This window comes from Schistocerca gregaria, unplaced genomic scaffold, assembly GCF_023897955.1.
Source record: "Schistocerca gregaria isolate iqSchGreg1 unplaced genomic scaffold, iqSchGreg1.2 ptg000400l, whole genome shotgun sequence".
NCBI lineage: Eukaryota > Metazoa > Arthropoda > Insecta > Orthoptera > Acrididae > Schistocerca > Schistocerca gregaria.
The window spans coordinates 11,088-36,451 of NW_026061838.1; the positions used below are offsets into that span (position 1 = coordinate 11,088).

General features: G+C 41.7%; 7 protein-coding genes across 13 annotated transcripts in view; 5 read left to right on the forward strand and 2 right to left on the reverse strand.

Annotated features, from left to right (window-relative positions):
- Nucleotides 1-623: 623 nt before the first annotated feature.
- On the forward strand, nt 624-6,326 carry LOC126311253 (ABC transporter C family member 3-like). The gene is made up of 4 exons (XM_049992212.1): nt 624-735; nt 893-1,110; nt 1,182-1,258; nt 1,483-6,326. Exons 1-4 carry the CDS (start codon nt 661-663, stop codon nt 5,205-5,207), a joined length of 4,095 nt encoding a protein of 1,364 aa, XP_049848169.1. The 5' UTR covers nt 624-660; the 3' UTR covers nt 5,208-6,326.
- A 113-nt stretch (nt 6,327-6,439) lies between these two features.
- On the forward strand, nt 6,440-7,856 carry LOC126311254 (uncharacterized). The gene is made up of 5 exons (XM_049992213.1): nt 6,440-6,513; nt 6,588-6,691; nt 6,777-7,050; nt 7,117-7,201; nt 7,273-7,856. Exons 1-5 carry the CDS (start codon nt 6,487-6,489, stop codon nt 7,728-7,730), a joined length of 948 nt encoding a protein of 315 aa, XP_049848170.1. The 5' UTR covers nt 6,440-6,486; the 3' UTR covers nt 7,731-7,856.
- A 1,436-nt stretch (nt 7,857-9,292) lies between these two features.
- Nucleotides 9,293-25,364, forward strand: part of LOC126311192 (2-hydroxyacid dehydrogenase homolog) — a 67,447-nt gene continuing 51,375 nt past the window's right edge. The window contains exons 1-3 of one of the 7 annotated variants that reach the window (XR_007554460.1): nt 9,293-9,684; nt 9,880-11,838; nt 11,908-12,135. Coding sequence is in view for 1 of the 7 variants with exons in the window: in XM_049992140.1 (XP_049848097.1) it covers nt 19,646-19,790; nt 19,894-21,221 (1,473 nt within the window). In the remaining 6 variants the exon portion in view is untranslated. Of the gene's footprint in view, nt 9,685-9,879; nt 12,136-19,374; nt 19,791-19,893; nt 21,446-25,364 lie in introns of those variants that run through there. The other 6 variants (XR_007554459.1, XR_007554462.1, XM_049992140.1 and 3 more) reach the window with 6 other exon arrangements.
- Nucleotides 12,195-13,063, reverse strand: LOC126311208 (uncharacterized). Its single transcript, XM_049992163.1, has 3 exons — nt 12,873-13,063; nt 12,702-12,764; nt 12,195-12,492 (listed from the first exon to the last, which is right to left on the reverse strand). Exons 1-3 carry the CDS (start codon nt 13,042-13,044, stop codon nt 12,263-12,265), a joined length of 465 nt encoding a protein of 154 aa, XP_049848120.1. The 5' UTR covers nt 13,045-13,063; the 3' UTR covers nt 12,195-12,262.
- LOC126311200 (uncharacterized) lies at nt 13,165-14,665 on the reverse strand. Its single transcript, XM_049992152.1, has 3 exons — nt 14,562-14,665; nt 14,383-14,496; nt 13,165-14,305 (listed from the first exon to the last, which is right to left on the reverse strand). Exons 1-3 carry the CDS (start codon nt 14,623-14,625, stop codon nt 13,182-13,184), a joined length of 1,302 nt encoding a protein of 433 aa, XP_049848109.1. The 5' UTR covers nt 14,626-14,665; the 3' UTR covers nt 13,165-13,181.
- Nucleotides 15,137-17,102, forward strand: LOC126311198 (tubulin beta chain-like). Its single transcript, XM_049992147.1, has 5 exons — nt 15,137-15,211; nt 15,370-15,427; nt 15,483-15,591; nt 15,657-15,743; nt 15,976-17,102. Exons 1-5 carry the CDS (start codon nt 15,174-15,176, stop codon nt 17,061-17,063), a joined length of 1,380 nt encoding a protein of 459 aa, XP_049848104.1. The 5' UTR covers nt 15,137-15,173; the 3' UTR covers nt 17,064-17,102.
- Nucleotides 23,326-25,360, forward strand: LOC126311195 (malonate-semialdehyde dehydrogenase 1-like). Its single transcript, XM_049992144.1, has 5 exons — nt 23,326-23,796; nt 23,929-23,970; nt 24,036-24,050; nt 24,117-25,050; nt 25,134-25,360. Exons 1-5 carry the CDS (start codon nt 23,373-23,375, stop codon nt 25,192-25,194), a joined length of 1,476 nt encoding a protein of 491 aa, XP_049848101.1. The 5' UTR covers nt 23,326-23,372; the 3' UTR covers nt 25,195-25,360.

The window sequence follows — 25,364 nt, forward strand, 5'->3', positions numbered from 1 at the left end:
CAATATAATATACACATTGCTCTATTTGGTGAATGTCGACGATGTTTTTTATATGGCGTTTGTACGTGGAGGGACATACAGGCAAATTGCTTGCCTAACGCATATATTGTTGCAGTGATGTATATGCACAAATATAGTAAATAGTATCTAAGGCACAATACCTTCAAATACTAGTGTGCAATAACTCGTCTATTAGCATGAATTTTATTCTAGCAAGCTGTTGACTGGTGGATTTATGTAGATAAATTGGTTATAGCCTGATACACCAAAATGATAAACCAACAGCGTCTAGTGTAAGAGTGAATTTATACATATTTATGTCTATAGTGTATATATGCATTAAATTTTTATATATACACATACAGCTATTTATCTATAAATGTACAATAGCAATCAAAATTATCAGAATAAGAGAAAATATCGTAAACCAAAATTGTTTACAAAAACCTGTCCTGTGAATATGTTGTGCTATATGCCCATATATGTATTCTAGGCTTATTAATATATAGTGTAGATGATGCGCTTTTATAACACGACTATGCGCTTTTCCAGCTTTATGTAAACATCTATAAAATACTAAACGATCAATCGGTAAACATTTTTGCTGCTGTTATTTTACTATTGCGATATTTACTACTAATTTTGCATGTAGAGTCCAGTATGCCAAGCCACAAATTCAAGGAATCTAGTTCCCTAGCAGATTCTACTGAAAACGACAGAATTGAAGGGCGTTCGGTATGTCTATGAACATTTTTCTGATCCGAGACACTATGCACAAAACTCGGTCAGTTAACATGTTCGATCACTGATTTTACGTTTCGGGTGTTCGTCTTAATCTGCTAAGTGTTCACCATTCACTTTTTCATGCCTGATTAATACAACACGATGATAGGTATCCTCAAGTAAACTACCTGCTCGTCACAATGGACCTTCCTTTACTGGCAATCCATTCAGTCTCTTGTATTTACTACCTTCATTAAAAGTTCTGAAAGTGGGTGCAAAGGCCAAGCTGAACTACAACAACTATTTTAAATTGAGAAAAAAAGACTCCGTCAGATCTCTATGTAAAGATTTCGATAGACTATGGGAAGAACAGCTCGAATCTAAAGAGTACATATACGCCCGTATTGTTATGTCAGCACGAGAACAGTAGGTTTTAACAATTCTAATTTGTTACCTAGGCCTTCCTTGTTTGCAGTCTTAGAAAAGATTTGTATAGTAGACTTTATCCTCTGCATGTTATTACTTGTCATCAATGGTACGAGAATCAATGATTTGAAATTAGCCGGACCAAGGTGTATCGTATAGACATGTTGATTCTATAGTATCCATGATCAATGCCCTAAATAAGGACGTGGATCATGTATTTAAAAGGTTATGCTGGATATTAGACTATGTCTACAACATATCTCGGTAATATGTTATTATCGTATTCAAATACCCATGTGAAAACTGACCCAACATTGTCTTGTAATCGCCAAGCCGCTCTGCAATATAATCTACCCCTCTTACTGCCCTATGTGATTGATTGGCTTATGAGCAACAATGTGCCTACCTGGTGGATGTATTTGTACTCCGGAACGATTTTTCTTGCTAACTGTAGTGCATCGATTGCTAGCCAACATGCTCAACTACAAGCATGGCGTCTTGGTCTTCGAATCCGGTCTTGCCTTGTCGGTGCAATATACAAAAAAGCGTTAAAAGTTCGACCGAACCGTTATCAGACCTCTGGTATGATAGTTAACTACATGTCTACTGACTGTCAAATCATTTTGGACACGTTTAGCTTTTTCTTGCAAGGATGCATATCACCGGCTCAAATTGCTATTACAGTTGGTCTGTTATCTATGCAAATAGGTCCATTTTCTGCAATTTCTCTTGGATTGTCAATTTTGATACTCCCCTTGACAGGTTTCGTTACCAAGAAATTGATAGACGCGCGACATACAATTCAAAAGGCTGTTGACATCAGGATAAAACTGGTAAAGGAGTTTCTATTTGCAATAAGGATTATCAAATATTACGCTTGGGAAAAACCCTTCTCTCGCAACATAGCAGAAGCACGAGAAATAGAAATCATACGTCTTAAAAAAATGTTCACTACCCGATTGGCTCTGATATTCCTTTTGTTTAACGTACCAGGATTTGGAGTCGGATTCACGTTCTTTTTCTACGGACTTGGTCATACGCTGGAATTAAGAAACGTTTTCACATCATTGGCTCTACTGAATCTTCTACGTGTCCCATTTATGTTGTTGCCTATATCCTTGACATTTTTTGGTCAGTACACAGTCTCCCTTAGGCGTATCCAAAAATTTCTACTTCAACCAGAGTTAAGGCAAGTTGTAAATTCGGACGAAATCAAAATTGGTAGCATGTTGATTACGAATGGGGATTTTTCTTGGGAAACGAAAGAAGACATTGAGATGGAACAAAGGAATGAACATAAAATTCGAAAAGAAGAATCAAAAATTGAAAGACAAAGGAAAAGGGCAATCAAGCACTTAGATAAAGGAACTGAACAAAGTGAACAAAAAACAGTCACTAGTGAAAGAAGGGAAAGCGGCCATGATCGAAAAGTAGTCTCTGTGTTATCAAACATAAATTTGAAGGTTGATCCTGGAACACTGACTATGATTGTAGGATCTGTTGGATCAGGAAAATCTAGTTTAGTCGGCGCGCTTTTGCACGAATTAAGTCTAAATTCCGGAACGGTACTGGTAAATGGTAGTATTGCTTACGCAGCTCAGGATTCATGGATCTTCAACGGAACAATCCGCGAAAATGTACTTTTTGGGAAGCCATTTGACCAAACTTGGTACGAAGAAGTGATTAATGCTAGTACTCTTTCAGTAGATTTAAAACTTTTCCCTACTTCGGATATGACTGAAATTGGTGAGCGCGGTACAAATCTAAGTGGTGGCCAACGTCAGCGTATCTCTATAGCTCGTGCTATGTACAGTCGCTCTGATATTGTAATCTTGGACGACCCTCTTTCTGCTGTAGATCCTCATGTTGCTGAACTTCTGTTTAAAAACGTGATCTTAGCTATGCATCAGGCCAATCGAACTGTGTTTTTGGTAACAAACCAGTTATACTTTCTGCCGCATGCTGATCACATAGTGCTGATGAAAAAAGGTAGGATTGTCGATCAAGGTACTTATCGATACCTGCTCACGGAATCCAAGGAATTTATAAAGTTACAGAAGTCTACGAAAATCCAAGTAGAACCAGAAGGATCAGAGCATGGTGTCGATTACGAAGTGCAAGAACAAATCGAAAAGTTGAAACATGCTCAAAAGACCAAGGAGTTTAAAGTTGATCCGAAAAAAGACGAAGAGAATAAAAGGAAGGGATTACTGGTTCAGGAAGAACATACAGAAGAGGGAGGTGTTAGCTTCGAAACATTGAAATCTCACATTTTAATGGGTGGCGTAATATGTTTCATAACGGCAATCTTCTTTCTAGCACTTTCAACGGCATCCAGGACGTACGGATCGATTTGGCTTTCGGATTGGGCGAATCCGCTTAAAAATGACTACACTAAAGAGCAATATCTAGGAGTTTATATGGGTCTGGTTTTGGGAGAGTCAATCATGTCACTTGGTTTTTCTTTTTTCATTATCGTCTTTACAATATCGGTATCAAGAAAAGTACATCATGGACTTTTCCATTCTATATCAAGAGCACCTGTTTCTTGGTATGACTCAACACCAATTGGCCGTATCTTGACACGATTCTCAAACGATATCAATATTATCGACACCCTGTTAACTCAACAAATTGAGCAAATGCTTAACATCTTTTTCCAACTGCTTGGTATCATCATAAATATCTGTATCGGTACACCGCTTGTGTCTGTCATAGTGGTGATTGCAGGGTTCCTATTTGTTTTCGTCATTGGATTTTATCGAAGAACGTCAATCCAAATCCAACGCCAAGAAGCCATCACTCGTTCGCCGATTTTCGTGAACTTTACGGAGTCTCTAGACGGCGCAGCGACTATTCGCGCCTACAAATTGAACAAAGAGTTTGAAGAACTCAACAAGTCTAAAGTCGAATTGAATGTTCTCACATTTTTGACTCTTCGTTATTGCGCCCATTGGTTCGGACTGACCTTGGATTTCTTAGGAAACATTGTTGTATTACTGACCTTTTTAACGGTTGGAATCATTCGCATATACATACCTGGCTTTTCTGATATAGGTTTTATGACAAATGCACTGTCAAGCTCTGGTAGTATTACTCAAACTCTGGCCCAATTTTCGCTGCTCATAGCCGATGTGGAAACAAAGTTGAATTCCATAGAGCGCGTTTTAGAATATATGAAGCTACCAGAAGAACCTCCAGATTCTATAGAAGAAACAAAGCCAAGCGATTCTTGGCCTCACGAAGGGCACATCATGTTTGACAACGTATCACTTGAATACACCAAGGGTGTACCTGTGTTAAACAATATCAGTCTCGAAATTAAGCCATGTGAAAAAATAGGCATTGTTGGTCGTACTGGTGCTGGAAAAACCACCTTAGTTACAGCATTGTTCCGAATTACAGAATTATCTAATGGGCGTATAATAATAGACGGTGTTGACATTTCCAGTCTCGGGGTCCACGATCTACGAAGTAAACTTTCTATCATTCCACAGACTCCAACTATGTTCACAGGAACTCTAAGATACAACTTGGACCCACTAAACCAGTACACCGATGAAGAAATTTGGCGCGCACTTAAATTGGTCAAGCTCGATCACTATGTCAAAACACTAGATGGCGGGCTGTTCTCGTTCGTAGATGAAAATGGGTCAAACTTTTCAGCTGGGCAACGCCAATTGCTTAGCATGGAAAGATGCATACTCAGAAATGCCAAAGTTTTGCTACTTGATGAGGCCACTGCAGCAGTCGATACGAACACGGACGCTCAGATTCAGAAAATGATTCGTAAACTTTTCAAGGACGTCACCGTTTTAACGATTGCTCACAGACTCGATACAATTATGGACAATGATCGAATATTAGTACTGGACAGAGGAAAAGTCGTTGAATTCGATAAGCCCTCTGTACTACTTAAAAATCCAGCAGGATACTTATATAATATGGTAGAAGCTACCGGACCAGAGACAAGTCAATATTTGAGAGATATCGCAAACGGCGAAAAATCTGTGGTAGAGTCAATCAAGGCAATTCAAAAATTGAAAAAAAGAAAGTAGAGTTTATGCGAAACACAGAGGAAGGGAATGTCCTGTTTCCGTCTAACTAGCTCGCTACATCCGAATCATGTCTGGGCAGAATGACTTTCAACAGCTATCCTCTATTTGAAAACTAAACCTAACTCCGGTAGATGTTTTGCTTGTTTTGTAAGCATTGTATTGTTTTGTCTGGTAATTCAAACAAGCTTGATATAATATTTTTTTAAAGCATTTGACTTCGCTCAGTTAATAAATAACGTCAACAGTTTACAAATGCTTCTTTAGTCTCAAGCTAGGAAGATTTGTATCGAAAATATGAGTTGTTCAATGGGGTAGGCGTACAAAAATGTTAGAGATGCCTTGACATAGTCTGCTGGCCACTGTGCGCTCATTTTTTCATTACCAATACTTTACAATACAACTAAAATATTCCTCAACTATTTGATGGCCCTATACCCCTGCGACAACATTTAATGAAAGGTGAATAAACGACAATATTTAAAACTGTTGTTGAATTTGTCTGTTTCACATTTTAGTAGATAAGCTAAGAGAAGCGGAACTCTGTCACAAGATGAGGCCCTTTATGTACAGAAAAACGGTTCATTTTTTAAATAAACACACGATAGTTGAAAAACAGTTTTCATTGAATAGGCAGGAACTAACTGGATGAATGGCTGTCGGATACTCACAACTCAAAATTACCCAGATACCATGTGAATACCAAGAAAATGTGTTTTTTCAGGTTTATAGATTGCTGATTGTATGAATGCCCCCCTGCCGCTTCGAAATCAAAAAACAGTTTCAACAAGTAGTGTTGATAAGTGAACAAATTAACCTTTGTTCAAGTAATTACTGTGCCACTACTAGAAATCGCAACGGTAGCAATTGCGTCTTTGTCGTTGACATCCACATTCTGAATAGGCCTCCTATAAATTAAAACGTCCTTCAATTGAATAGTCGAATGCAATTGAAGGACATATATACTCTGAAGCTAGGGTATTGATTGTGAATAAATCAGCCCCAGTACAAACAGTGTATTGCACTGTATCACAAGACGTTAGTGATAACAGTGAGATCATGAGACTAACTGTAACAAGAATTTTTCAAAATAAACGTAAATTGCTAACGTCAAATAAGAAATTCGCGAGTATTACGAAATTTATCTAGAAACACTGTGACAAAATTGAAGATAAATACGGTAATTTTACAGATTTAACAAACCTCCTCTCTTTTTTGTTAATATAGTAAACAAATTCAAAATGAACATGTCTAGATTATTCCAAATCATTTAATTTTAAAAATGGCGCATCAAAACAATTCTAAACTCGTACGAATTCTTTTAACGAACAATTTGAAATATGGCATTATGAATATTCAAATTTTTTAACTGGTATAATCTAGAACAGACGAATTTTTGTTAAAAATCTCTCACCGGAGATTACATGCAAAGAGCTGGAAAAGAACTTTTCATTCAGTGGTCCGATAGAAAGTATCTTGCTTCAAAGGTGTGCTCGATGAACAGCTCTAGTCTACACGCTTGGCATCTATGTATTTTTGAAGATACATTACGATAACATTTTTGCACCTTAGGAATTGTCTAAACGATAAAACATTGTGTGCAGTAATCACATTCAAATCATGTGAGTCATTAGAAGCTGCTTGTTTGCTCAACGACATGCAACTTCTGGACAGTAGAATTTCTGTAGAACCTTATTTAGAGCCATCACCAGATAATATCCAGCATCATCCGGCCTCCGGTAATGCAAATATAAGTGCTCCTAAGAAAGTCTTAGATCCCCCTCACTTCACCGAAAACGACCAGCCCGATAACCAAGATTCTAAGAATATTGATAAACCAAACGAGGTACTGTTTTGAGCTATACAAAGTATTACTTCTTATTTTAGGCAATGATCTGACCATCCTAGAAAGATAAAATGTTTTTTCAAAACTATGATATCCTCTTTTTTTGTTATGCTTGACGAAAAGCTCTTCAATTCGAACGCTGAAGACGACGGTACGTCGTATATATTTTTGGATATGGTTACCTGTAAATTGTGCTAGTTTACAAAGCTAAATTTGCATTAGATATGTGCAAAAACAAGACAAAATCTCCCGAATCGAAGGTCCAAGAAGTTAATGAACATGATCCTTCTGAAAAATTCAGAAACATAGGCGAAACTTCAGAATTGAAGAAATGCAACAACAACAGTATTGCATCCAGTGAAGAATCAGCGTTTGGAAAAAGATTGTGCGCTGCAGTAGACCATATGTTTAAACATCCATATGTTTCGAAAGGGGTTTCTGATCTCAAAAGAATTAGCAAAACTTTCAAAGAGCATTCAAGTGCAGGATTACAATGCATTGCTAATAGAGTGGAATCAATGTACGAATGTGAATACAATGAATCTAAATCGACGAAAAAAGGAAACGAAGCCGATAACATTTACAATAGAAGCAATGATAACTGTACTGAACCATCAAATATGCAGGACTTTCAATTCCTTAGCCCCAGATCTATGCTTTTAGTATCAATCGAATCATAATACGTAGGTGTACCCATTCAAACCGACAAGAAAACATTGTTTCATCGACTAGGAAATCTATAAAATAAAGTACCCCTTTGTGTACAAGGCTGTATTCTATTACTCATAATTGATAAAACCACTAGCACCAACATATATAGTTTTTCAGTATTTTTATCAGACCAAAAAAATCGAGAAAGGATTCTCATCGACGGTGAAACGATATAGAGAGTAAAAAGAAGTATACCTGTTGTTGAATAAGCTCTAATTATAATAATCTGACTGACTTAAATTGTATACATACTTGCTAATAATATAACACAATTTTATAATCTGATTAATGGTTAATTCTAAAACGTACAGTCAATTCCATATTATAATATTAAGCTTAATCACTCAAAGGTTAAACCCTAAATATATTAAACCAAAGATATGAAGAAGAGTACTCTTTGCTGTCCAATCTTTTTAGCCAAGTATCGACCCTAACTCAAAAATTGATTACAGCTTGTAGATCTAATAATTGTAGCTAATTCGCCAGTAGAGTTCATAAATAAGAGTATATTGTGTACTTAACTATAAAGAAGCCTAAAACCAAGCTGAATTGAAACATTCATAAATGCTGAATAGATCAAACAATGTACCCCTTTAAAAGTATAGAAATTGTACGAAGATCAGCATCAACTCAAAAAATTTCCGGCAGAATTGTGTACAGCTGGTATGCTTTTCTAAAAAAACATTTACTAAAAAATCAATTTCTCACGCTTTCAGATTTATACTACCTTATCCTTCTAGCCAGAGGGATTTATAAAAGCAATTTTATAGACTTTCGCTTATTTGGAATGTCTGATCTTTGGCTGTAAGTGTTTGAAATACATCTCATGTTCAATTGCTTTATTTATTGCTAGGCAAAATATGTTGCTTTTATGGGTCTTTTGTATGAAATCACATATGTACAAGAGAATAGTTTTTTATGTGCCCGGAAATGATTGTCTATAATATTGCTAACAATTAGCCAAAAGATGATAAGGCCATACTTTTAAATTTTGTTAACTGTATTAATTGTTCATTATGGCCTCTACTAAAGGCCAAAAATTATATTAAAAATTTAAAAGGCTTACGTCTCGCTAATATGACTGTATTCTGACTGTTTGCAATTGCATAAAAGCATGTTTATAAATATTCAGCATCCATAACGTGTATAGTTTATGATAATTAGTAAAGGCATAAGTCGGCTTCAAATTTTGTAAAACATAAACTAAAACGGTCGATAGTCTATTTTTGATTACCATCTGTTATTCAAAGATAGACTAATATATCAGAGTTGAATTTCAATATTTTTCTGCTCAATAGTATTTTAAGAAATGCATACCTAGAATTGCGATAGATTAAACCGAACTAGCATAAAAACTTCATAGCTGTTTTGACATAAGGCTGATGCACGAGAAAACGAATTACAGCTTTTTATAGCTTTTTTACTCATAATTGGCAATAGGTAAGTCTTCAAAGTTTTTTGTAATTGGTAGGTATAAAACTACAGGCCGAATAACAAAGGTAATAAAATAAATCATTTATGAACGTGCTAGATACTAGTTCTAAAATTAAATTTTTGAGTGAAACAGTATACGTGCATGATTGTCCACTGTGTAGTAGCAAAAAATATAAGTCAAATCAAATCTGGTCAAATTGTCAATGTTACAACTGTAGATGTTACCGGATTCCTTATCGATTGAATATGCCAGATTAGATCTGAATCTTTATAATGTGAACGAAAGTGTAAATTTAAGATTTAACGAGTTTAATTCATTGTTTCTTTTTGTACTATTGAGCAGTTTCTCGTTTCGCGTTTGTGGAATGCATTTTAGTTTATGCCTGGTTTGTGACCGGGTATAAACAAAAAATAATGTCCCTTATTACAGGGTATAGATTAAAAAATAAGCTACTTCAGAACAAAGCTCTATTAGTTCTCGTTACTTTGGTACGTTGTACTGTCATTTTTGAATGCTTGTATTATTACCTGAAATACAGATAATAAATAAAGATAACGTATGCGTCCTCCATTGCTTTAAAAATTGATATCTCAAGGCACACGGCTCACTTTTTTCAGCGATATGGCAGCTTCTAACTCTGTAACCCAATTCACTTCGTTACTTGTCTGTATCAAAATTTTAAGATTGGGACAGCAGGTCTGTCCTATTGGATCAAAGACAGATACAAAGCTGCTAAGCTTAAGCAACAAAAACCAGCTGATGAATCTACAAGAAAGCGCCCAAAAGCAGCTGTCGACAAATTATTTTTTATAAGGTTGTACTCCTTAAGCAAAATTGCTGTTCCTTCATTTTTTTGTAGAGAGTCTCTTGAACTATGGCTTTTGATAGGTTTCTTGTGGGCTCGTACACATCTGACCCTTTGCATAGCTGACATTACTGGAAAAAATGCCAAATCACTTGTGTCACGGAATTATAAGAAATTCATTCAAGGGGTACTAAACTTGGCTGCTGTGGCTATTCCAGCTAGTATTGTCAACTCTGGAATCAAATATTGGTCGTTTTTGCTGAGGTTTAACACTCGTCAACGCATCTCTGAGCATCTTCACGATTTGTATTTAAACGATTTAACATTTTACCGAGCTGCCAATATGGAGAAAATTGATAACATCGACCAACGAATTACACAAGATATAGACAAGTTTGCTGAATCTTTTTCCTCGCTCTTTGGCACCATTTTCAAGCCTTTTTTGGATATCATACTACTAACTTCACGTCTTGTAAAGGTTGTTGGATACAAAGGCTCTTTCATAATGTATTTTTATTATCTCGTGTCATCGATTATACTGCATTTGATCATGCCTCCCTACGCTAGGCTAACAGCCGAATTACAAAGACTAGAAGGTAATTTTCGTCATCTCCATTCGCGAGTCATTAATTACTCGGAAGAGATAGCTTTTTACAGAGGAATCAAAACGGAAAAAGAATATTTAGATGATAGTTTCAATTGCATATACGATCAAAGTAAATACATCTTCCAAAAACAAGCCTCGTTAGGAATTTTTGATTCATGGCTAGTAAAATATGGCTCTACTCTGGTTGGATACGTAGTATTAGCCATTCCAGTGTTCAGCACCATAAATTCTAACGCAAAAAATTCAGATACTTATTCTGTGAATAACATTACTCGTGACTATGTGAGTAATTCACATATTTTAATCAATTTAGCTCGCTCTATCGGAAAAATTGTGCTACTGTACAAAAACTTTACCCAACTCGCCGGATATACAACACGCGTAGCCGAACTAAGAGAACTGTTACTAAATATCAACGCCGAAGAAAATGAAGCTGATAAGAAAGACATATACGAATATGCAGACCGAATCGAATTTAAACACGTCGATATTATTTCTCCGGATAACATTGTCTTACTTCAAGATGTTACCTTTTCAGTTTATCCTGGTACTAATTTGCTGATTGTGGGACCTAACGGGTCTGGGAAGTCTAGCCTATTCCGCGTTTTGTCCAATATTTGGCCATTATCTAATGGCCGTTTGGTTCGGCCTCGCGGTAATGACATCTTTTATATCCCTCAGCGTCCGTATTTTACTTCTGGGACCTTCCGGGAGCAAGTCCTTTACCCCCACTCTGAAGTTGAAATGAAGAGCCGTGGCATTACTGATGATGATCTAGCTTCTCTCTTGGAACAAACCGAGATCAAGTATCTGCTCGACCGCGAGTCTTGGGAAAGAAAACAAGACTGGACGGAAAAACTTTCACAAGGAGAACAGCAGCGACTAGCTATGGCGCGCCTATTTTACCATTCCCCAAAGTTTGCAATCTTAGATGAATGTACCTCACAGTTGTCTTTGGATATCGAGGCTTTGATATTTTCGAAATGCAAGAATCTCGACATTACACTCATCACAGTCGCGCACCGTAAATCCCTCTGGAAATATCATTCTCATGTGTTGATTCTAGATGGACTTGGAAATTGGACTTTTCGTCAAATAAACTCCGAGGATCTGCTTCAAAATAACAATCAAATTTTTAATCAATAGTGAAAGACACCTTAAGGCTGTTATTATCAAAATACTGGTCGAATGCATTCTTAAGCAAGAAGAATAGAAATTCAGTTTAATGATGTGCGCCTTTAAATATGCTTAAAACAAAATATCTCAGCGAAATATTGACGAAATCCTTGAAAAAGCAAGTGTACTAGAGATAGGGCTAATTTTACACGAACAGTTTACAGGACTTATAGCACACATACCGATATGATATATATGTACAAGCAGATAGATCAAGGCTGCTTACAAAATTATATAATTCGATCCTTTTTTGGCGATGAACCGTGTTTGAGCTATCATCGAGAGAAAAAAATAAAATAGCTTTTAGTGTGTCAAGCTTTGTCCGATAAAATCAAAATAAAAGTGACACTTGAAAACCAAAATTGCCTCACCCTCTGCTAGAAAAACACACTATTTTGTTCTATCGGCTCATTTATGCTATGAAGGAAATATAATTTTAATAGTTATATTGGCACTGAGTTTTAGTGTATACAGCATTCTATGAATTTTGAGCCACTTCCTCCGTTCCTTGCTGTTCGGTAAGACTCCTGAAAAATTCCTGACTTTCCATGCGAGCTGCCGCTAGCTGTTTTTTCAATTGTTTCGTTTCCTCGGCCTGCATTTGTCTTTTTTCATATACATCGCTGAAATTGGGAGTACGAGTCAAAACAATCGACATTTTGTGCTTGTAGAGGTAGTCATCATTAAAGATAACTTCCGTCTTAATTTCTAAAAAAAATCAGCAGGGCCAAAGTGAATTAGTGAATTGTAAATGATATAGAATAGCGGACGTATAAAAGAAGCAGCTGTGAACTCGATGTAATATTTAAACATTTCAAAAATTTCCATGATTAATTTACACTATCGAGAATCAAATAAATGGTTTGAACGTGCAGTTTGCTTTATATGGCAAACAAGACCGGCTTTAATTGGCATACCTGAAATCTCGGCACAGCCAAGACTTTTGAGTTTTTGAGCAACCGAAACGACAGTGCTTAACGCTAAGTAACAGGTTAATTCTCGATTGGCATGAAAAAAAAGCCGATGGGCTCTATATAGTTGTTATACACTCTAGTCGCATATAAGCTCAGATATTCAGGAGGACATACTAGATTCTAATCCAGAGATGATAACTTGTTCTTTGGTGTTGAGTTGCCGCATCGTTGCATCCAATTGCTGAAACAGACTTTTAGATTTGAAAAATTTGATGATTGGAATTTGGTCTCGGGGTTGAGTGGTGACGGGTTGCGCATTTTCTGCATCCGCTTCAGTATGGCTCATGGTTGGTATGTCCGGCCGGCAAAATAGGATAAAAACAAGTGTATCATTAATCAAAATCAAAAAAATTTTCATATAATTTGTTTAAAACCGAATAGTCGACAATACAAAACATGGCGTATAGCGTGTTCGTAGTGAGTTTATTCGTTTTTGATCTGTACACTGGAGTTATTTTCTCTATAAAAATGCAGACTAATGCCACTATGAACTTCTCTGAAAAATTGTTTATAAATTTTTTCAATGGTCAAGTCTTTGTCTAGTACATCGTCTCCGATAGTGAGAACGAATTTGAAAGTTTCAGCCTGCTGGTCTGGAATGGTGTATTTCTTTGAATTCAAGATTGACAGTAGAGTATTTAAATGTCCTACCGTAGTACCGATGGGAGCAACCACATGAAAATTGGAAAGATTGACTGATGAATTAGACAAGTGTGGGTGAGGAAAAAGAGCAACGGTCATTTTATTCTCATCCTTTTTCTTTCCTCGATAGTTTTTTACGGCAGTAGACGCTTGAGACCGGTCGGATCCCGGATTGATGCGTTTCGCGTCGGGATTGTTGGAAGAGACAGGGGCCATTTCAACATCATCGGATCTTAAGTTCGAGGTCTCGGGTGACAGAAAGCATTCCGGAAGTGATGCCAAAAGTTTGATTGACTCCTTCGTTGAAATGTTCTGCTTTTCAGGGGTAAAGTCTGCCTTGATAAGTTTAGGTGGTCGTCCTCTGCGACTTTCTCTGGTGGACCCTTTGTTAGAGTGTGTTGTTCCAGATAAAGAGGCTGGAGGTGTTTTTTTAGGTGTTCCTCCTCTTGTTTGACTCAACGGATGGCTATTATTTGTTTGTGAATGAGGGGGTGGCGTCCAAGGCGAGTCGGTATTACCATCTGATGAAGAAACGTTATGCGACTTGCGCTCTACTGTGGCGTTGATCTTCTTCTCAGTACATGGATCAACGGATGCCTTGTAAGGCTGGGAAGGATAGAATAACTTAACGATGGTTTCGAGCCCAACATCTGGTCGCATAACTCTAGTTGATGCCAGTTTTATATGACATTTAGGACACTCCTTTTTTCCAACCCTGATATACTTTGATATACAATTAAAACAAAATCGATGTAGGCACTCCATCGCGGCATATGGGCGATTGAACGGCCCCTCACAGAGATAGCAGGTAAGTTCCGGAGATAATACACTCAGTTGACAAGTCGATATTCTATCATCAACTATAGTTTCTCTAGGTAGCCTATGCATATCATACAATGTGAGACCTATAAAACAATATGGACGTATTGTGGAACTTAGCACGCACGAATTAAGTTGTAGACTCCACAAGTCAAAGGCATACCGTCAATCATAGACTTGTCGGACGCAGAGTCAGATCGAGCATTCACCGAGCGAATAGGTGAGTCATCCGCCGCTTTAGCCGCCTTCGTTGGAAGTTCACCGTTCGCATGTTCGCCTTAAGGAAAAGAGTTATTGTCTATTGGGATAGGAAAAGCGTATACACGTGTGCATAGTACTCACCATCATCCAAAGCATCTCGTAGGCAGTTACCAAAATTTGGCGATTCATTTGCCAACGAAGGCATGTGGCTTGCACCAAAATTCTCAATCAAAAATTTTAGACTTTCTTTTTGCTAAAAAACCAATAATTTTTTATCCTCCGTCAAAAAACACAAAATAAAGGCAAAAGCCTGGAAGCACCTTACGCTTTGACAAGGCCTTACCAAAGCGGTGGCGGTCGCCGCGATGGAATGGGGAGGTTTAGAGTAACGGCCATCGTTTTGTACATGTTCACTGGGGGTGTGTCGGGGAGGGGCCTCGCGCAAGGTTTAAGGCCAGGGTCAAAACCGAGCAACAAGATATTGCTCGAAGCAAACAAACTGGACCTTCGGAAAGGGCTGTCTAAAACTGAACATTCAGAAAGTAAAAATCCAAACAAACACACTAATTGGTCATTAAAAACAGAGCGGCCTAGTTCCCTAACGATAAGAAGCTGGATCTAAAGAAGCTAGCCCTGAAAAAGCTGTTTTTTTATGGCCAGGTTTTACGCGGAAATTTTTTGACATGTGAAATTTGATTTGATTTTATCCTATAGTCATTACCTACTCACTTATTTTTAGTAGCACTATAATAAATGCGTGAAATATTGCATTTACAAGCTGGCCAGGCAGGGTACGCCCTTTGGAGGGAAAAGCAGCCCTGCGGCTCAGCGTCTCTCTACAGACTAAACGAATGCTACTAAACTATTATGCGTTCACGCATTGATTCCAGTCTAAACGAATCACTAATAACGGATCGTTCAATTACCCTTCCCCTTCTTCGGACAACAGGAACCAAATAGGTCAATACTTTTGGCAAACAATATCCCAGGAACATGGACTAGACGAGGTACGATAGCCAATTTTTTTGATTCAATTTAAATAGCTGCTAATTTTGTTGATAGCTTGGCACCTTTGTTGGCGACTCGGAAGTTCAACGCGAACGTATAGATGTGTATTATGCGGAGGGGTCAAATGGAAGATATGTCCCACGTTCTATTTTGGTTGACTTAGGTATATCGTAGCACTCTATAGTTAAATTGCCTTTTTCCTTTATTTGTGTCTAACTCTTCAAACAGAGCCTGGAACACTGGACGTCATCAAGGCCTCCCAACAAGGGAATCTCTTCCGTCCAAACAATTTTATTTTTGGCCAGTCTGGAGCAGGTACACCTTCAAATCTATGGGACGGAATACGCTAGTTGAACGAAATATCGTCTCATTTTGCATCGGAAATTTCTTGTTTCACTATTTTGCGCGGCTTTACAATGTTTTTGTCGGCTTAGTCCATTTGCGCGCTGCTAGCCAAGGCCTAGTTGCCTGCGACCGTCAAAGTTGCACCTGATCTCGTCCCTCGCGCCTAATGCATCTCACCCTTTTTTACTCTGATGAATCATAGGTAATAACTGGGCTAAAGGGCACTACACAGAGGGGGCAGAGTTGGTAGAAAACATCCTGGACGTTGTTCGCAAAGAAGTTGAAGCCTGTGACGCGCTTCAGGGCTTTCAGATCTGCCATTCCCTCGGAGGTGGAACTGGCTCAGGCATGGGCACTCTGCTAGTCTCAAAAATTCGAGAAGAATACAATGACAGGATGTTATGCACATTTTCGATAGTTCCGTCTCCGACCGTATCTGATACAGTAGTAGAGCCCTATAATGCTACTCTTTCGACTCACGAGTTAGTCGAACTCGTGGATGAGGTGTTTTGTATTGACAACCAGGCGTTGTACGAAATTTGTTCTAGAACACTGAAAATTCCCTCCCCATCATACGCGGATCTCAACGGCTTAGTTTCACAAGTGATGTCAGGCATCACCTGCTCTCTACGATTCCCAGGGCAGCTGAATGCCGATCTCCGAAAATTGGCGGTCAATCTTATTCCTTTCCCTCGCCTCCACTTTTTCCTAGTCGGATTTGCGCCTCTCTCGTCTCGAAATAGCGTGGACTACCAGATGTCATCCGTCCCGGAGCTGGTGTCCCAAATGTTTGATAGAAAAAATATGATGGCGGCCTGCGACCCAACTCAAGGCAAATACCTAACGGCGTCAGCGATGTTCCGCGGCGAGATGTCCACCAAGGAAGTGGATGATCAAATGTTCCTCGTTCAGTGCAAAAATGCACCCTATTTTGTCGAGTGGATCCCCAATAACATCAAGTCATCTGTAACAGATATCCCACCAGTCGGCCTCAAAATGTCGGCCACCTTTATCGGCAACAACACCTCTATACAAACTTTGTTCAAGCGCATCTCGGGACAATTTACCGCCATGTTCCGTCGCAAGGCATTCCTTCATTGGTACATTGGAGAGGGAATGGAAGAACTGGAGTTTACCGAGGCCGAGAGTAACATGAACGACCTAATATCTGAGTACCATCAGTACGAAACTGCCACGAGGGACGATGACCAGGAAATTGAACACGCCGACGATTTTAATAGATATGACCAATTGGCAGCGCATTCTGCAGAACAAGAACCAATTGAATAAATACACTTATTACTAGTTTTTTAGTCATCCCTTCAAATATGAAGAAGAACGTAATTATATGCTGACATTGCTTTTAATGCCTCCCCTTCAAAAATATACGAAAAATCATAACCGACCCGCATCGACGGCGTCATTACTGCGCTCGGCGATAACTGACGCCCTGAACTGATTTAATAATAAACTGATCAATTATAACCCTGCCCGATCGTCTTTTCTCAATTAATGATTAAAACCCTTAGACAGCTGACAATTAAGTCACATCTGACTCTTCAAATCTTGACACCAGCCAAAGAAGCACTCGCTTGGCTAGTCCGCAGAAACGCTCAAGCCCCTAGCGTAAAGCGCCCTTTTTTTTTTTTTTAAAAGGGCCCGTTCCCCGCGCTCCAAGATCACTCACATCAAACGGTTTTCGAAAGTACTGCGAGACCTTATACTTCCGCCAGCTTATTTTCCGGAGGCGCATTCGTCAGTGGTTAGCCTACTTATTGCAATTCTCTCAATTAGATCGAGTTGTACTCAACGAAAGAAGGCGAAAGCGCTTGCGCGGTCTCCGCGTCTCACGCTCAGCAAATCTCTTTTAAACTCGTGGCCACGGCATCGAAGAAGCGCTATGCAACAAAGCAGTGTTCGCTTTTTTAAAAGACGATAGACAAATTCAAGAATTCATTTTCACCGTTTTACGTTATTTTCATGCTAGATATTCTTCCTGGCCAATCGGCTTAAAAAAAATCAATTCAAGGCTCCGTTCATTGTTTGCATAAGAGCGGTATCTATGAACACGAAGAAAGATACCTATACATATGAAGCGCCCTGGCTAATTTACAGCATGAATTGGAGCGTGAGGCCCGATTACCCATTTCGCCTGGCACTAAGCAGTTTTTTGTTCCAGTTTGAAAACAGAGTCCATGTGATCCAGTTAAATGATGAGAAAGGCGAATTTGAGGTAACGGCTGAAATAAATCATCCATACCCGCCGACCAACCTAAAGTGGATTCACGACAAAATTGGCACAAGACTAGACCTCATGGCTACAACCGCGGACCATTTGCGAATTTGGCAAATCGGAGAAGACGGCAAGGTTAGGCTGAGGTGCCTTTTCAATAAGGTACGATGTGCCCACACAAAAATAATTTTGTACGACGAGGTCTTCATACAGCACACCCCTCGAAACTGACTGCTTCAAGCGAGAGTTGGCCGCATTGTAGAAGTCCACCGTGCTTTTCGTTTACTCCCTATTTACTCACTCTACCCGTGCCCTTGTCATAAGCAAGAAAATACCAAATACAACGGGCCGTTAACCTCATTCGATTGGAATGAGCTGAATCCGGAATTAATTGGCATCTGTTCAATTGACACCACTTGTACCATTTGGAACATCGCTGTACGCACATAAGCTGCACTTTTCGATAAACAAAGCAATTGCGGCGCCTCCTCCATACTCGGTGGTGTACTCACAATTTCCCTCAGAGAGAACAGGCTATAGCCCAAATGATTGCACACGACAAAGAAGTGTATGACATCGCCTTCACCACGGGCGACAGCAATGTGTTCGCATCTGTCGGTGCGGATGGTTCGGTGAGAATGTTTGATTTGAGAAGCCTGCAGCACAGCAACATCTTGTACGAGACCAAGACTGAGAAGCCTCTGCTTCGCCTGACTTGGAACAGGCAGAATTCAAATTACTTGGCCACGTTTCAAATGAACGATAACAAAGTGATAGTTCTAGACCTCAGACTTCCGATGGTACCCATCACGGAAATCGCCGGACACACGTCCTCTGTTAACTCTATATCGTGGGCGCCTCATTCGACGTATCACATGTGCACAGCAGGAGACGACAAGCAAACGCTCGTTTGGGATTTGAGACATTTTTCGAAGCAAACAACAGGTATGCATTTATTAAGAAATTTTCGAATGTTTCGCTCTTACTAAGCAGTCCTCTCTGCACGAACAATCTTCTAGACCCCATTCTTGCGTACTACACACAAGAGGAGGTAAACACATCACATTGGAGCAGTGCGCAGCCATATTGGATATCGGTTGCATACGGCAAGCGTTTGCAAATACTTCACGTTTGAAGCCCCGCCAGTCGAGTCGTGTTTCGCATGTCAAACCGCCGTCAGCATGCAACCTGAGAGAAAGCGCCTCGTTAACCTTGCCTATCTTTAGGAGTGTGGTCTTGTCTCGGTCGTCTTGGGCTCTTTGGCAGTTTTTGCTTCTTCACGGTCTCGGGACCTCAACCTCTCCCATTCGTCCATCTCGCTGATTTCTTGCTCTAATTTCATAATCTCTGTGGACAGTGCCCTTTTCAGCTCGATCTGGCACAGACAACGGTCAAAATCAGTCCTCACCAAATGCGTACACGCGCGCTACCGTACTTTTCTCTTCTCCTTACGCATTGAAATCAGTAGAAGACCAACGAAGCCGCCTGCGAGCGCACAAAAAATAAACGCGGTTCTTCTGGCGAAAACCCCGCTTTTTGGCTTAGCTGGGGGTGGAAAATCGAGTAAGGACATATTTAGAAAATACAGCATTAACCATGATTTATAAACGATATTTTTTTCATTATTCTGATTGCAATTATGGCTTTCCAACACGACACAGACATCGTCACCTACCTCAAAAATTTCAGTCTGTTCAGCACCATTGGTGCGGAATACTCCAAACTCGTTCTAGACAATGTAGAGGTAAAGACTGCCGAGAAGGGCACTGTGTTGCAGGAGATAGGTAGGTTGATTGCTAAATTCTGCTAAATCACAGAAGCGCAACTTGAAATGTTTCGACTGAAAGATGTACTAACTGGGACGTATCCGCTGGTTTCCCATTACAGGACAGGTTCAGGACCAAATGATAATTGTTCAGGAAGGTAAGATCGAGAAAACCACTCGGGATGGTGGTTACAAATACGTGTTGGAATTTGGCGATATTTCTGGCTCGTTGCACTTTTTCTTTAAAGACTTGGCAGCTTCTCGACTAGTGGTTCTGGAAGATGCTAAGTACATGATGCTGAAGACGGAAAAGTTCACGGAGCTTTGTCAGGAGCACCCGGGATTGAGTATGAGCTTCATGAGGTTTCTGGCCATAACGGCCAGGGAGCGTTCGAATTTACTTCATCATATTGCTTTTCGCCGCAAGCAAAACAAGAACAGAATCGCTTTCTTCGACACGAAGCAGTATATGAAGGACGCGTTTGAATTGTTCAAACGAGAAAACAACCTAGAATACGAGATTATATGGATCAAGGAGAGACTTGACATGACAACCGTCCCTCTGGCCGCGGGCTGCCTAATTGTGTGCGTGTTCGTTAACGACCTAGTAGACAAATCGGTTCTCGGGGAACTGAAGAAGAATGGTACCGGACTCGTCGCACTGAGGTGCGCCGGCTTTGACAACGTCGACTTGAAGGCGGCAGACGAGTACGATATCTCGGTAACTCGCGTCCCGAGCTACTCGCCGTATGCGGTGGCCGAGTTCGCCGCGTCCTTGCTCATGGCCTGCAACCGAAAAATACACAAAAGCTACAAACGAAACCAAGACTACGACTTTGAGTTGGACGGCCTAACCGGGTTTGACATGTACAACAAGACGGTGGGGGTGGTCGGTACCGGCAAAATTGGGTTGTGTATGATATCGATCATGCGCGGATTCGGGTGCAAGGTGGTCTGCTACGACGTCTATCACAACCCGGAGCTGGAAAAGTTCCCAGAAGTTCAGTACATCGACACCGTCGAAGAGCTATGTTCTCAGTGCGATGTCATTTCACTCCACGTGCCGTTGTTGGACTCGACCCGGTACATGATCAACCAAAACTTACTGTCCAAGTGCAAAGACGGCGTGGTAATCATCAACACCTCTAGAGGCGAACTGATAGACTCAAAAGCCCTCATGGACAGCTTGGACTCCGGCAAGGTGGGCGCCGCTGGTCTGGATGTTTACGAACACGAGAAAGGCATTTTTTTCGAAAACTGGTCGGCGAAAGGCATAAACGACCCCATACTCACGAACCTGATCGGCCGTCACAACGTAGTCGTCACGTCACACCAGGCCTTTTTGACCAAAGAAGCCCTCTACCAGATTTCGAGGTCTGTGTACAATAGCTGCGACGAGTTCGTCGGCGGGAAGATGAAAGAGCAGCTGACTGACTATGTAAAGGCCTGAGCAACTTGGCGGCTTGTCGGCTCGTCTCGCCACAGTCTTAGAATTGCAGCGTGAAAGAAACTTGCCACCAATAAAACTTTGTGTGACCCCTTACGTTCGTAGCCTTGCAGCGCGGCGGTTCACCATACCCCATCAAGCGCTCATTTTTTGCGAACGAGGTGCGTACGAAGAGAGGGGGTCCAGGGGGGCTCCTAGCCCCGCGACGTGACACTTTTGTCCACAAAAAAAAAAAAGACAGCGAGAGAGTGTACCGTTCCATCCGTCAGCAGCACGAACCTTGCGGGCATGAAGGTACACCGCTCCTGCTCGGTGAGCAGATGGGGCCGGGAGAAGCAGAGGCACTTACGCGAGGTGGACGTACACTCTCAGACGTGCCAACTGAAATTCTATATTTAAAACAATAAGAGGGCGTGTACATATCTCGTCGAGTAGAGAGCAACGGTCTTCGCAATCTCGCGTGTTTGCCATTGCCATCATTCGGTCCCTTGTACGTACACTTTTTATTCACTTTGCGTTGAAGTGGCGCTCTTCCGCGGGGATCACTGGACGCACTTGGCAGCTTTGACTCTGAACACGTCCTCGAACGGTTGAATGTTCCCTTTGGGGTTATGCGATTTGAACGAGTTCACGTCGTTTATGATTGCGAATGCGATAACTTTGAACTTGTCGCTGAACTGATCCCGAATCACCTCGTGAAACAGCTCCGCGATGTGTCTGGGAGGATTGCGATACGCGCCGCAGCCGAATGCCCCTAAAATGACGCAGTCGTGCTTCTCGTTGAGCGCTATTTTGAAAATGGTCGTTATTTTCTCTCTTGTTGTGTCGACAAACTGATCCTTTAAGCGATCATCGGCGACTTTGGGTCTGTTGCAAGCGGCGACGGCCACGAAGGACAGCAGTTCGGGCTTGGACATCCACGCATATCCTTTTTTTGCGTTTTCGCGAAACACCACGACGTCCTTGGAGTAAATTCCTCCGGTTTTTGGAATGGGGTACATTATTGGTACCTCACAAATTTTGTCGGTCTTGGCATTTTCTCCCATCACGTCGCGCTCTATGTCAGCGCAGTTGTAGTCCAGACGCCGATAGTAATTCGTACGACGAAACAGCGTCTCTTCTTGAGCCGCGGACCCACCCAGGTAATGGCCACCAGGATGAGTCGCGGAGGCCATATTCAACACAACGGGATTGTACCCTTTTTTTTTGAAGTGTAGTCCGAGGTCGATGCAGTCTTCGTTGTAGATGCGAATAAAGGTCTTCTCTTGACAAGGGAAGCACTTGGGGTCGATGTGGTCGGTGTTGTCGTACAGTCGGTCTATCGCAGGAAGTTTTAAAAGGTCTTTGAAAATCGCAGAGCCCTCTTCGTTCGGGAGTTCTCCGTCGCAGCAGGCCCTGATGGTGCCTGCGGCGATTTCCTTCCTAAGCTGCGCAGCGACAAGCGGATCGGACCCTTCTGCGTGGAAGCGAGCGAGCCAGTTTTCCGGCGAAAAGAGAGCGTTGTTCACTATTGGTAGGCCGAACATGCGTGTAGAGGCGCAAGGGAACCGCTCGTCGTCCAACGGGCTCGTCTGCCAAGAAGCAGGACTTCGAGACGACTCTCTTCGGTCAACCGGCTCGGGCTCAGGGGTCGAGGCGCAAACATCCACAATTTTCGTCGAGCTGGGACAAAAAGAAACGAATTCTTGTAAAGTGACATGCTCCTCGTCTATTTTTGGCTCTTCTATTGACATGTAGTCGGCTCTGTGCACGCATTCCATCGGCGTCGTGCAGCCCGCTTGACCAGCGTTTCGCGCGTCGAAGTCCAGGTCGGAGCGCTTTTCGGCGAAAGAAGAATCCATGGGAATAGGTCTTCCGAGACTCGACGCTGTACTGTGCAAAATGAGCGTTGAACTTGGAGCGCCGAAAAAATATTGCCAGCGAAATTTTTGCCGAACACGCTGCTTTCTGGCAAATTTCAAGAACCGAAGATTCGCACACGCCCTCAGAAACCGAGGCGACGCGGCCGCAACTTTGCCGCGAAGCAGCGTTTGACAAGTGCATAAAAAAATATTGCAATATTTTGTTTAACGTGTCATTTTTTTGGACGTACTGTGTTGAGAAAGTGCTTCTGGCACGTCTCTGTACGCGCTCTTCTCGTCGACAACGCGCAGCATGGAACTGACGAAAGTTGACAATTGGATTGGTGGGTGCTTCGTGCCTCCAAAGTCCAAAGAGTACCTGTCTCTGGGATGCCCGCACTCTGGAGTGATTTTCGGCTCTGTCGCCCTTTCCAACGGCGAGGACGTCGAAGTCGCGGTGCTCTGCGCCAAGAAGGTTCAGGTCTCGTGGATGGAGAGGACCACCAAGGCAAGAGCAGAAGTGCTGTTCAAAATGCGCGAGTTGGTCGGCGCCAACCAGCAAAGACTGGTGATGTGCATCGCGAACGAACACGGAAAGACGCCTTTTGAAGCGGAAGCGGAGGTCCTGAAATCCATCGAAATACTCGGATACGCTTGCAGTGCGCCTCAACTGATTTCTGGAAAAATACAGGCGGTTTCAAAAGGGGTGACTTGCTTCGAAAGAAGAGACCCGGTGGGTACGTGAACATTTGTCTTCGCGACGCGGTATCGCCTCTAGTTGCGAGAGAGTGAATGACGTCCAAAGCGGGGCTTTAAGCTTACCTTACTGATCATCTACGCCCCCCTACCGTAAAAACGCGTCGCTTTAGGAATTGTTGCCAGCATCGTTCCGTTTAACTTTCCTATGATGGGTTCGTACATTTCAAACCGGCCCAGTTTTCGAGCTAGACCCGCCGACTAACGCGAAGTCTTTCAGTTCCCTTTTGGACAGGTATGCGCTCCTTTGAGCTATAGCGCGCGCGAAGCTACGTCGTTTATTAACGCCCCTTGTACACAGTCCCGCTCGCCCTGGTCACAGGAAACTGCGTCATCCTGAAGCCCTCGGAAAAGGCCCCGCAAACTATGAAATTAGTCGCCGAAATCTTCAAAAAAGCTGGTGTTCCCGACGGCGTTTTTCAGATCGTCAACGGCTCTAAAAATGCAGTGGAGGCCATTTGCGACCACCCGGACATAACCCTCGTCACGTTCGTAGGAACGAGCAGAGTGGCGGAAATGGTTACGCACAGGTGCCGCCTGCTCAATAAACACGTGTTGGCACTGGGCGGAGCCAAAAACTTCTTGGTGGCAGCCCAAGACTGCCACGTAGAATTGACATCTTCTAACGTTGTGTCGTCCTTCACCGGGTGCACCGGCCAGCGCTGCATGGCAGCGAGCGCCCTGATCATCATTGGGGACCAGGCGCAGCTGCTGGACCTCATCGTCCGCAAGGCCTCGATGCTAAGGCCAAAAAACAAACAAGATGGCGTCTACGACAAAGACGCAATCGGACCTGTGATTGACGGCGCAAGCAAGCACAAAATCATATCCTACATCGATCAAGCGGAACAAAACGGTTCTCAGATCCTTCTGGACGGCCGAGAATGGTACAAAGCATCGATAACTTCGGAGTACGGAGAGGGCGGTTACTGGGTAGGTCCGACCGTTATTCTTCACGCATCCTCAGATGAGCCCGCAATACAAGAGGAGATCTTCGGCCCCGTCCTGAGCGTAGTAAAGGTAAGCACGTTCGAGGAAGCCATATCCATTCAAAAAAGCTCGATCTATGGGAACGCAGCGTGTATTTACACGAGTAGTGGAGAAGTGGCAGAGTGGTTTGCAAGCAGGTTCGAGGCTGGAATGATCGGCATCAATGTCGGCGTGCCAGTGCCCAGCGAGCCATTTTCATTCGGAGGAATGAAAATGAGCAAATTTGGGGAACTGGACATCACCGGGTATGCGAAACGAGAGGCGAACCAAAGAAACCAGTACTTTTTTTTTTTTGAGTTCATAATAACGCGTTTTTTTTTTTGTCAAGCGAGCAAGCTATTGATTTATTTACCGTAAAAAAGAAAATTTCAGTCAGGTGGAGCCAGTAACAGTTCTTCGCGGTAAAATACACACAATGCCGACTTCCTTTTTTCTCAGCGTTCGCATCGCGAACGAGCTAACAGTAGCTTATTCGAATAAAATGACGGCTCAAATCCGCCTTGTTCGATAGAGATGTCTAACTAGTAGAATAAATTGCACTGCGCCTTCGCTCCATCTC

Coding starts and splice junctions, on each gene's coding strand:
- LOC126311198 (XM_049992147.1), top strand. CDS start 15,174: ATGCGTGAAATATTGCATTTACAAGCTGGCCAGGCAGG. Junction 15,212..15,369: donor TTACAAGCTGGCCAGGCAGG/GTACGCCCTTTG, acceptor TTCGGACAACAG/GAACCAAATAGGTCAATACT. Junction 15,428..15,482: donor AGGAACATGGACTAGACGAG/GTACGATAGCCA, acceptor TTTTGTTGATAG/CTTGGCACCTTTGTTGGCGA.
- LOC126311253 (XM_049992212.1), top strand. CDS start 661: ATGCCAAGCCACAAATTCAAGGAATCTAGTTCCCTAGCAGATTCTACT. Junction 736..892: donor ACAGAATTGAAGGGCGTTCG/GTATGTCTATGA, acceptor ACACGATGATAG/GTATCCTCAAGTAAACTACC. Junction 1,259..1,482: donor GTTATTACTTGTCATCAATG/GTACGAGAATCA, acceptor GTAATCGCCAAG/CCGCTCTGCAATATAATCTA.
- LOC126311195 (XM_049992144.1), top strand. CDS start 23,373: ATGGAACTGACGAAAGTTGACAATTGGATTGGTGGGTGCTTCGTGCCT. Junction 23,797..23,928: donor CGAAAGAAGAGACCCGGTGG/GTACGTGAACAT, acceptor GCGTCGCTTTAG/GAATTGTTGCCAGCATCGTT. Junction 25,051..25,133: donor GGGGAACTGGACATCACCGG/GTATGCGAAACG, acceptor TTTTTTGTCAAG/CGAGCAAGCTATTGATTTAT.
- LOC126311254 (XM_049992213.1), top strand. CDS start 6,487: ATGGCGCATCAAAACAATTCTAAACTC. Junction 6,514..6,587: donor ATCAAAACAATTCTAAACTC/GTACGAATTCTT, acceptor GGTATAATCTAG/AACAGACGAATTTTTGTTAA. Junction 7,202..7,272: donor TTCGAACGCTGAAGACGACG/GTACGTCGTATA, acceptor AATTTGCATTAG/ATATGTGCAAAAACAAGACA.
- LOC126311200 (XM_049992152.1), bottom strand. CDS start 14,625: ATGCCTTCGTTGGCAAATGAATCGCCAAATTTTGGTAACTGCCTACGA. Junction 14,497..14,561: donor ACGAGATGCTTTGGATGATG/GTGAGTACTATG, acceptor CTTTTCCTTAAG/GCGAACATGCGAACGGTGAA. Junction 14,306..14,382: donor CGACAAGTCTATGATTGACG/GTATGCCTTTGA, acceptor ATTGTTTTATAG/GTCTCACATTGTATGATATG.
- LOC126311208 (XM_049992163.1), bottom strand. CDS start 13,044: ATGAGCCATACTGAAGCGGATGCAGAAAATGCGCAACCCGTCACCACT. Junction 12,765..12,872: donor CATCTCTGGATTAGAATCTA/GTATGTCCTCCT, acceptor CCTGTTACTTAG/CGTTAAGCACTGTCGTTTCG. Junction 12,493..12,701: donor TGGCTGTGCCGAGATTTCAG/GTATGCCAATTA, acceptor GATTTTTTTTAG/AAATTAAGACGGAAGTTATC.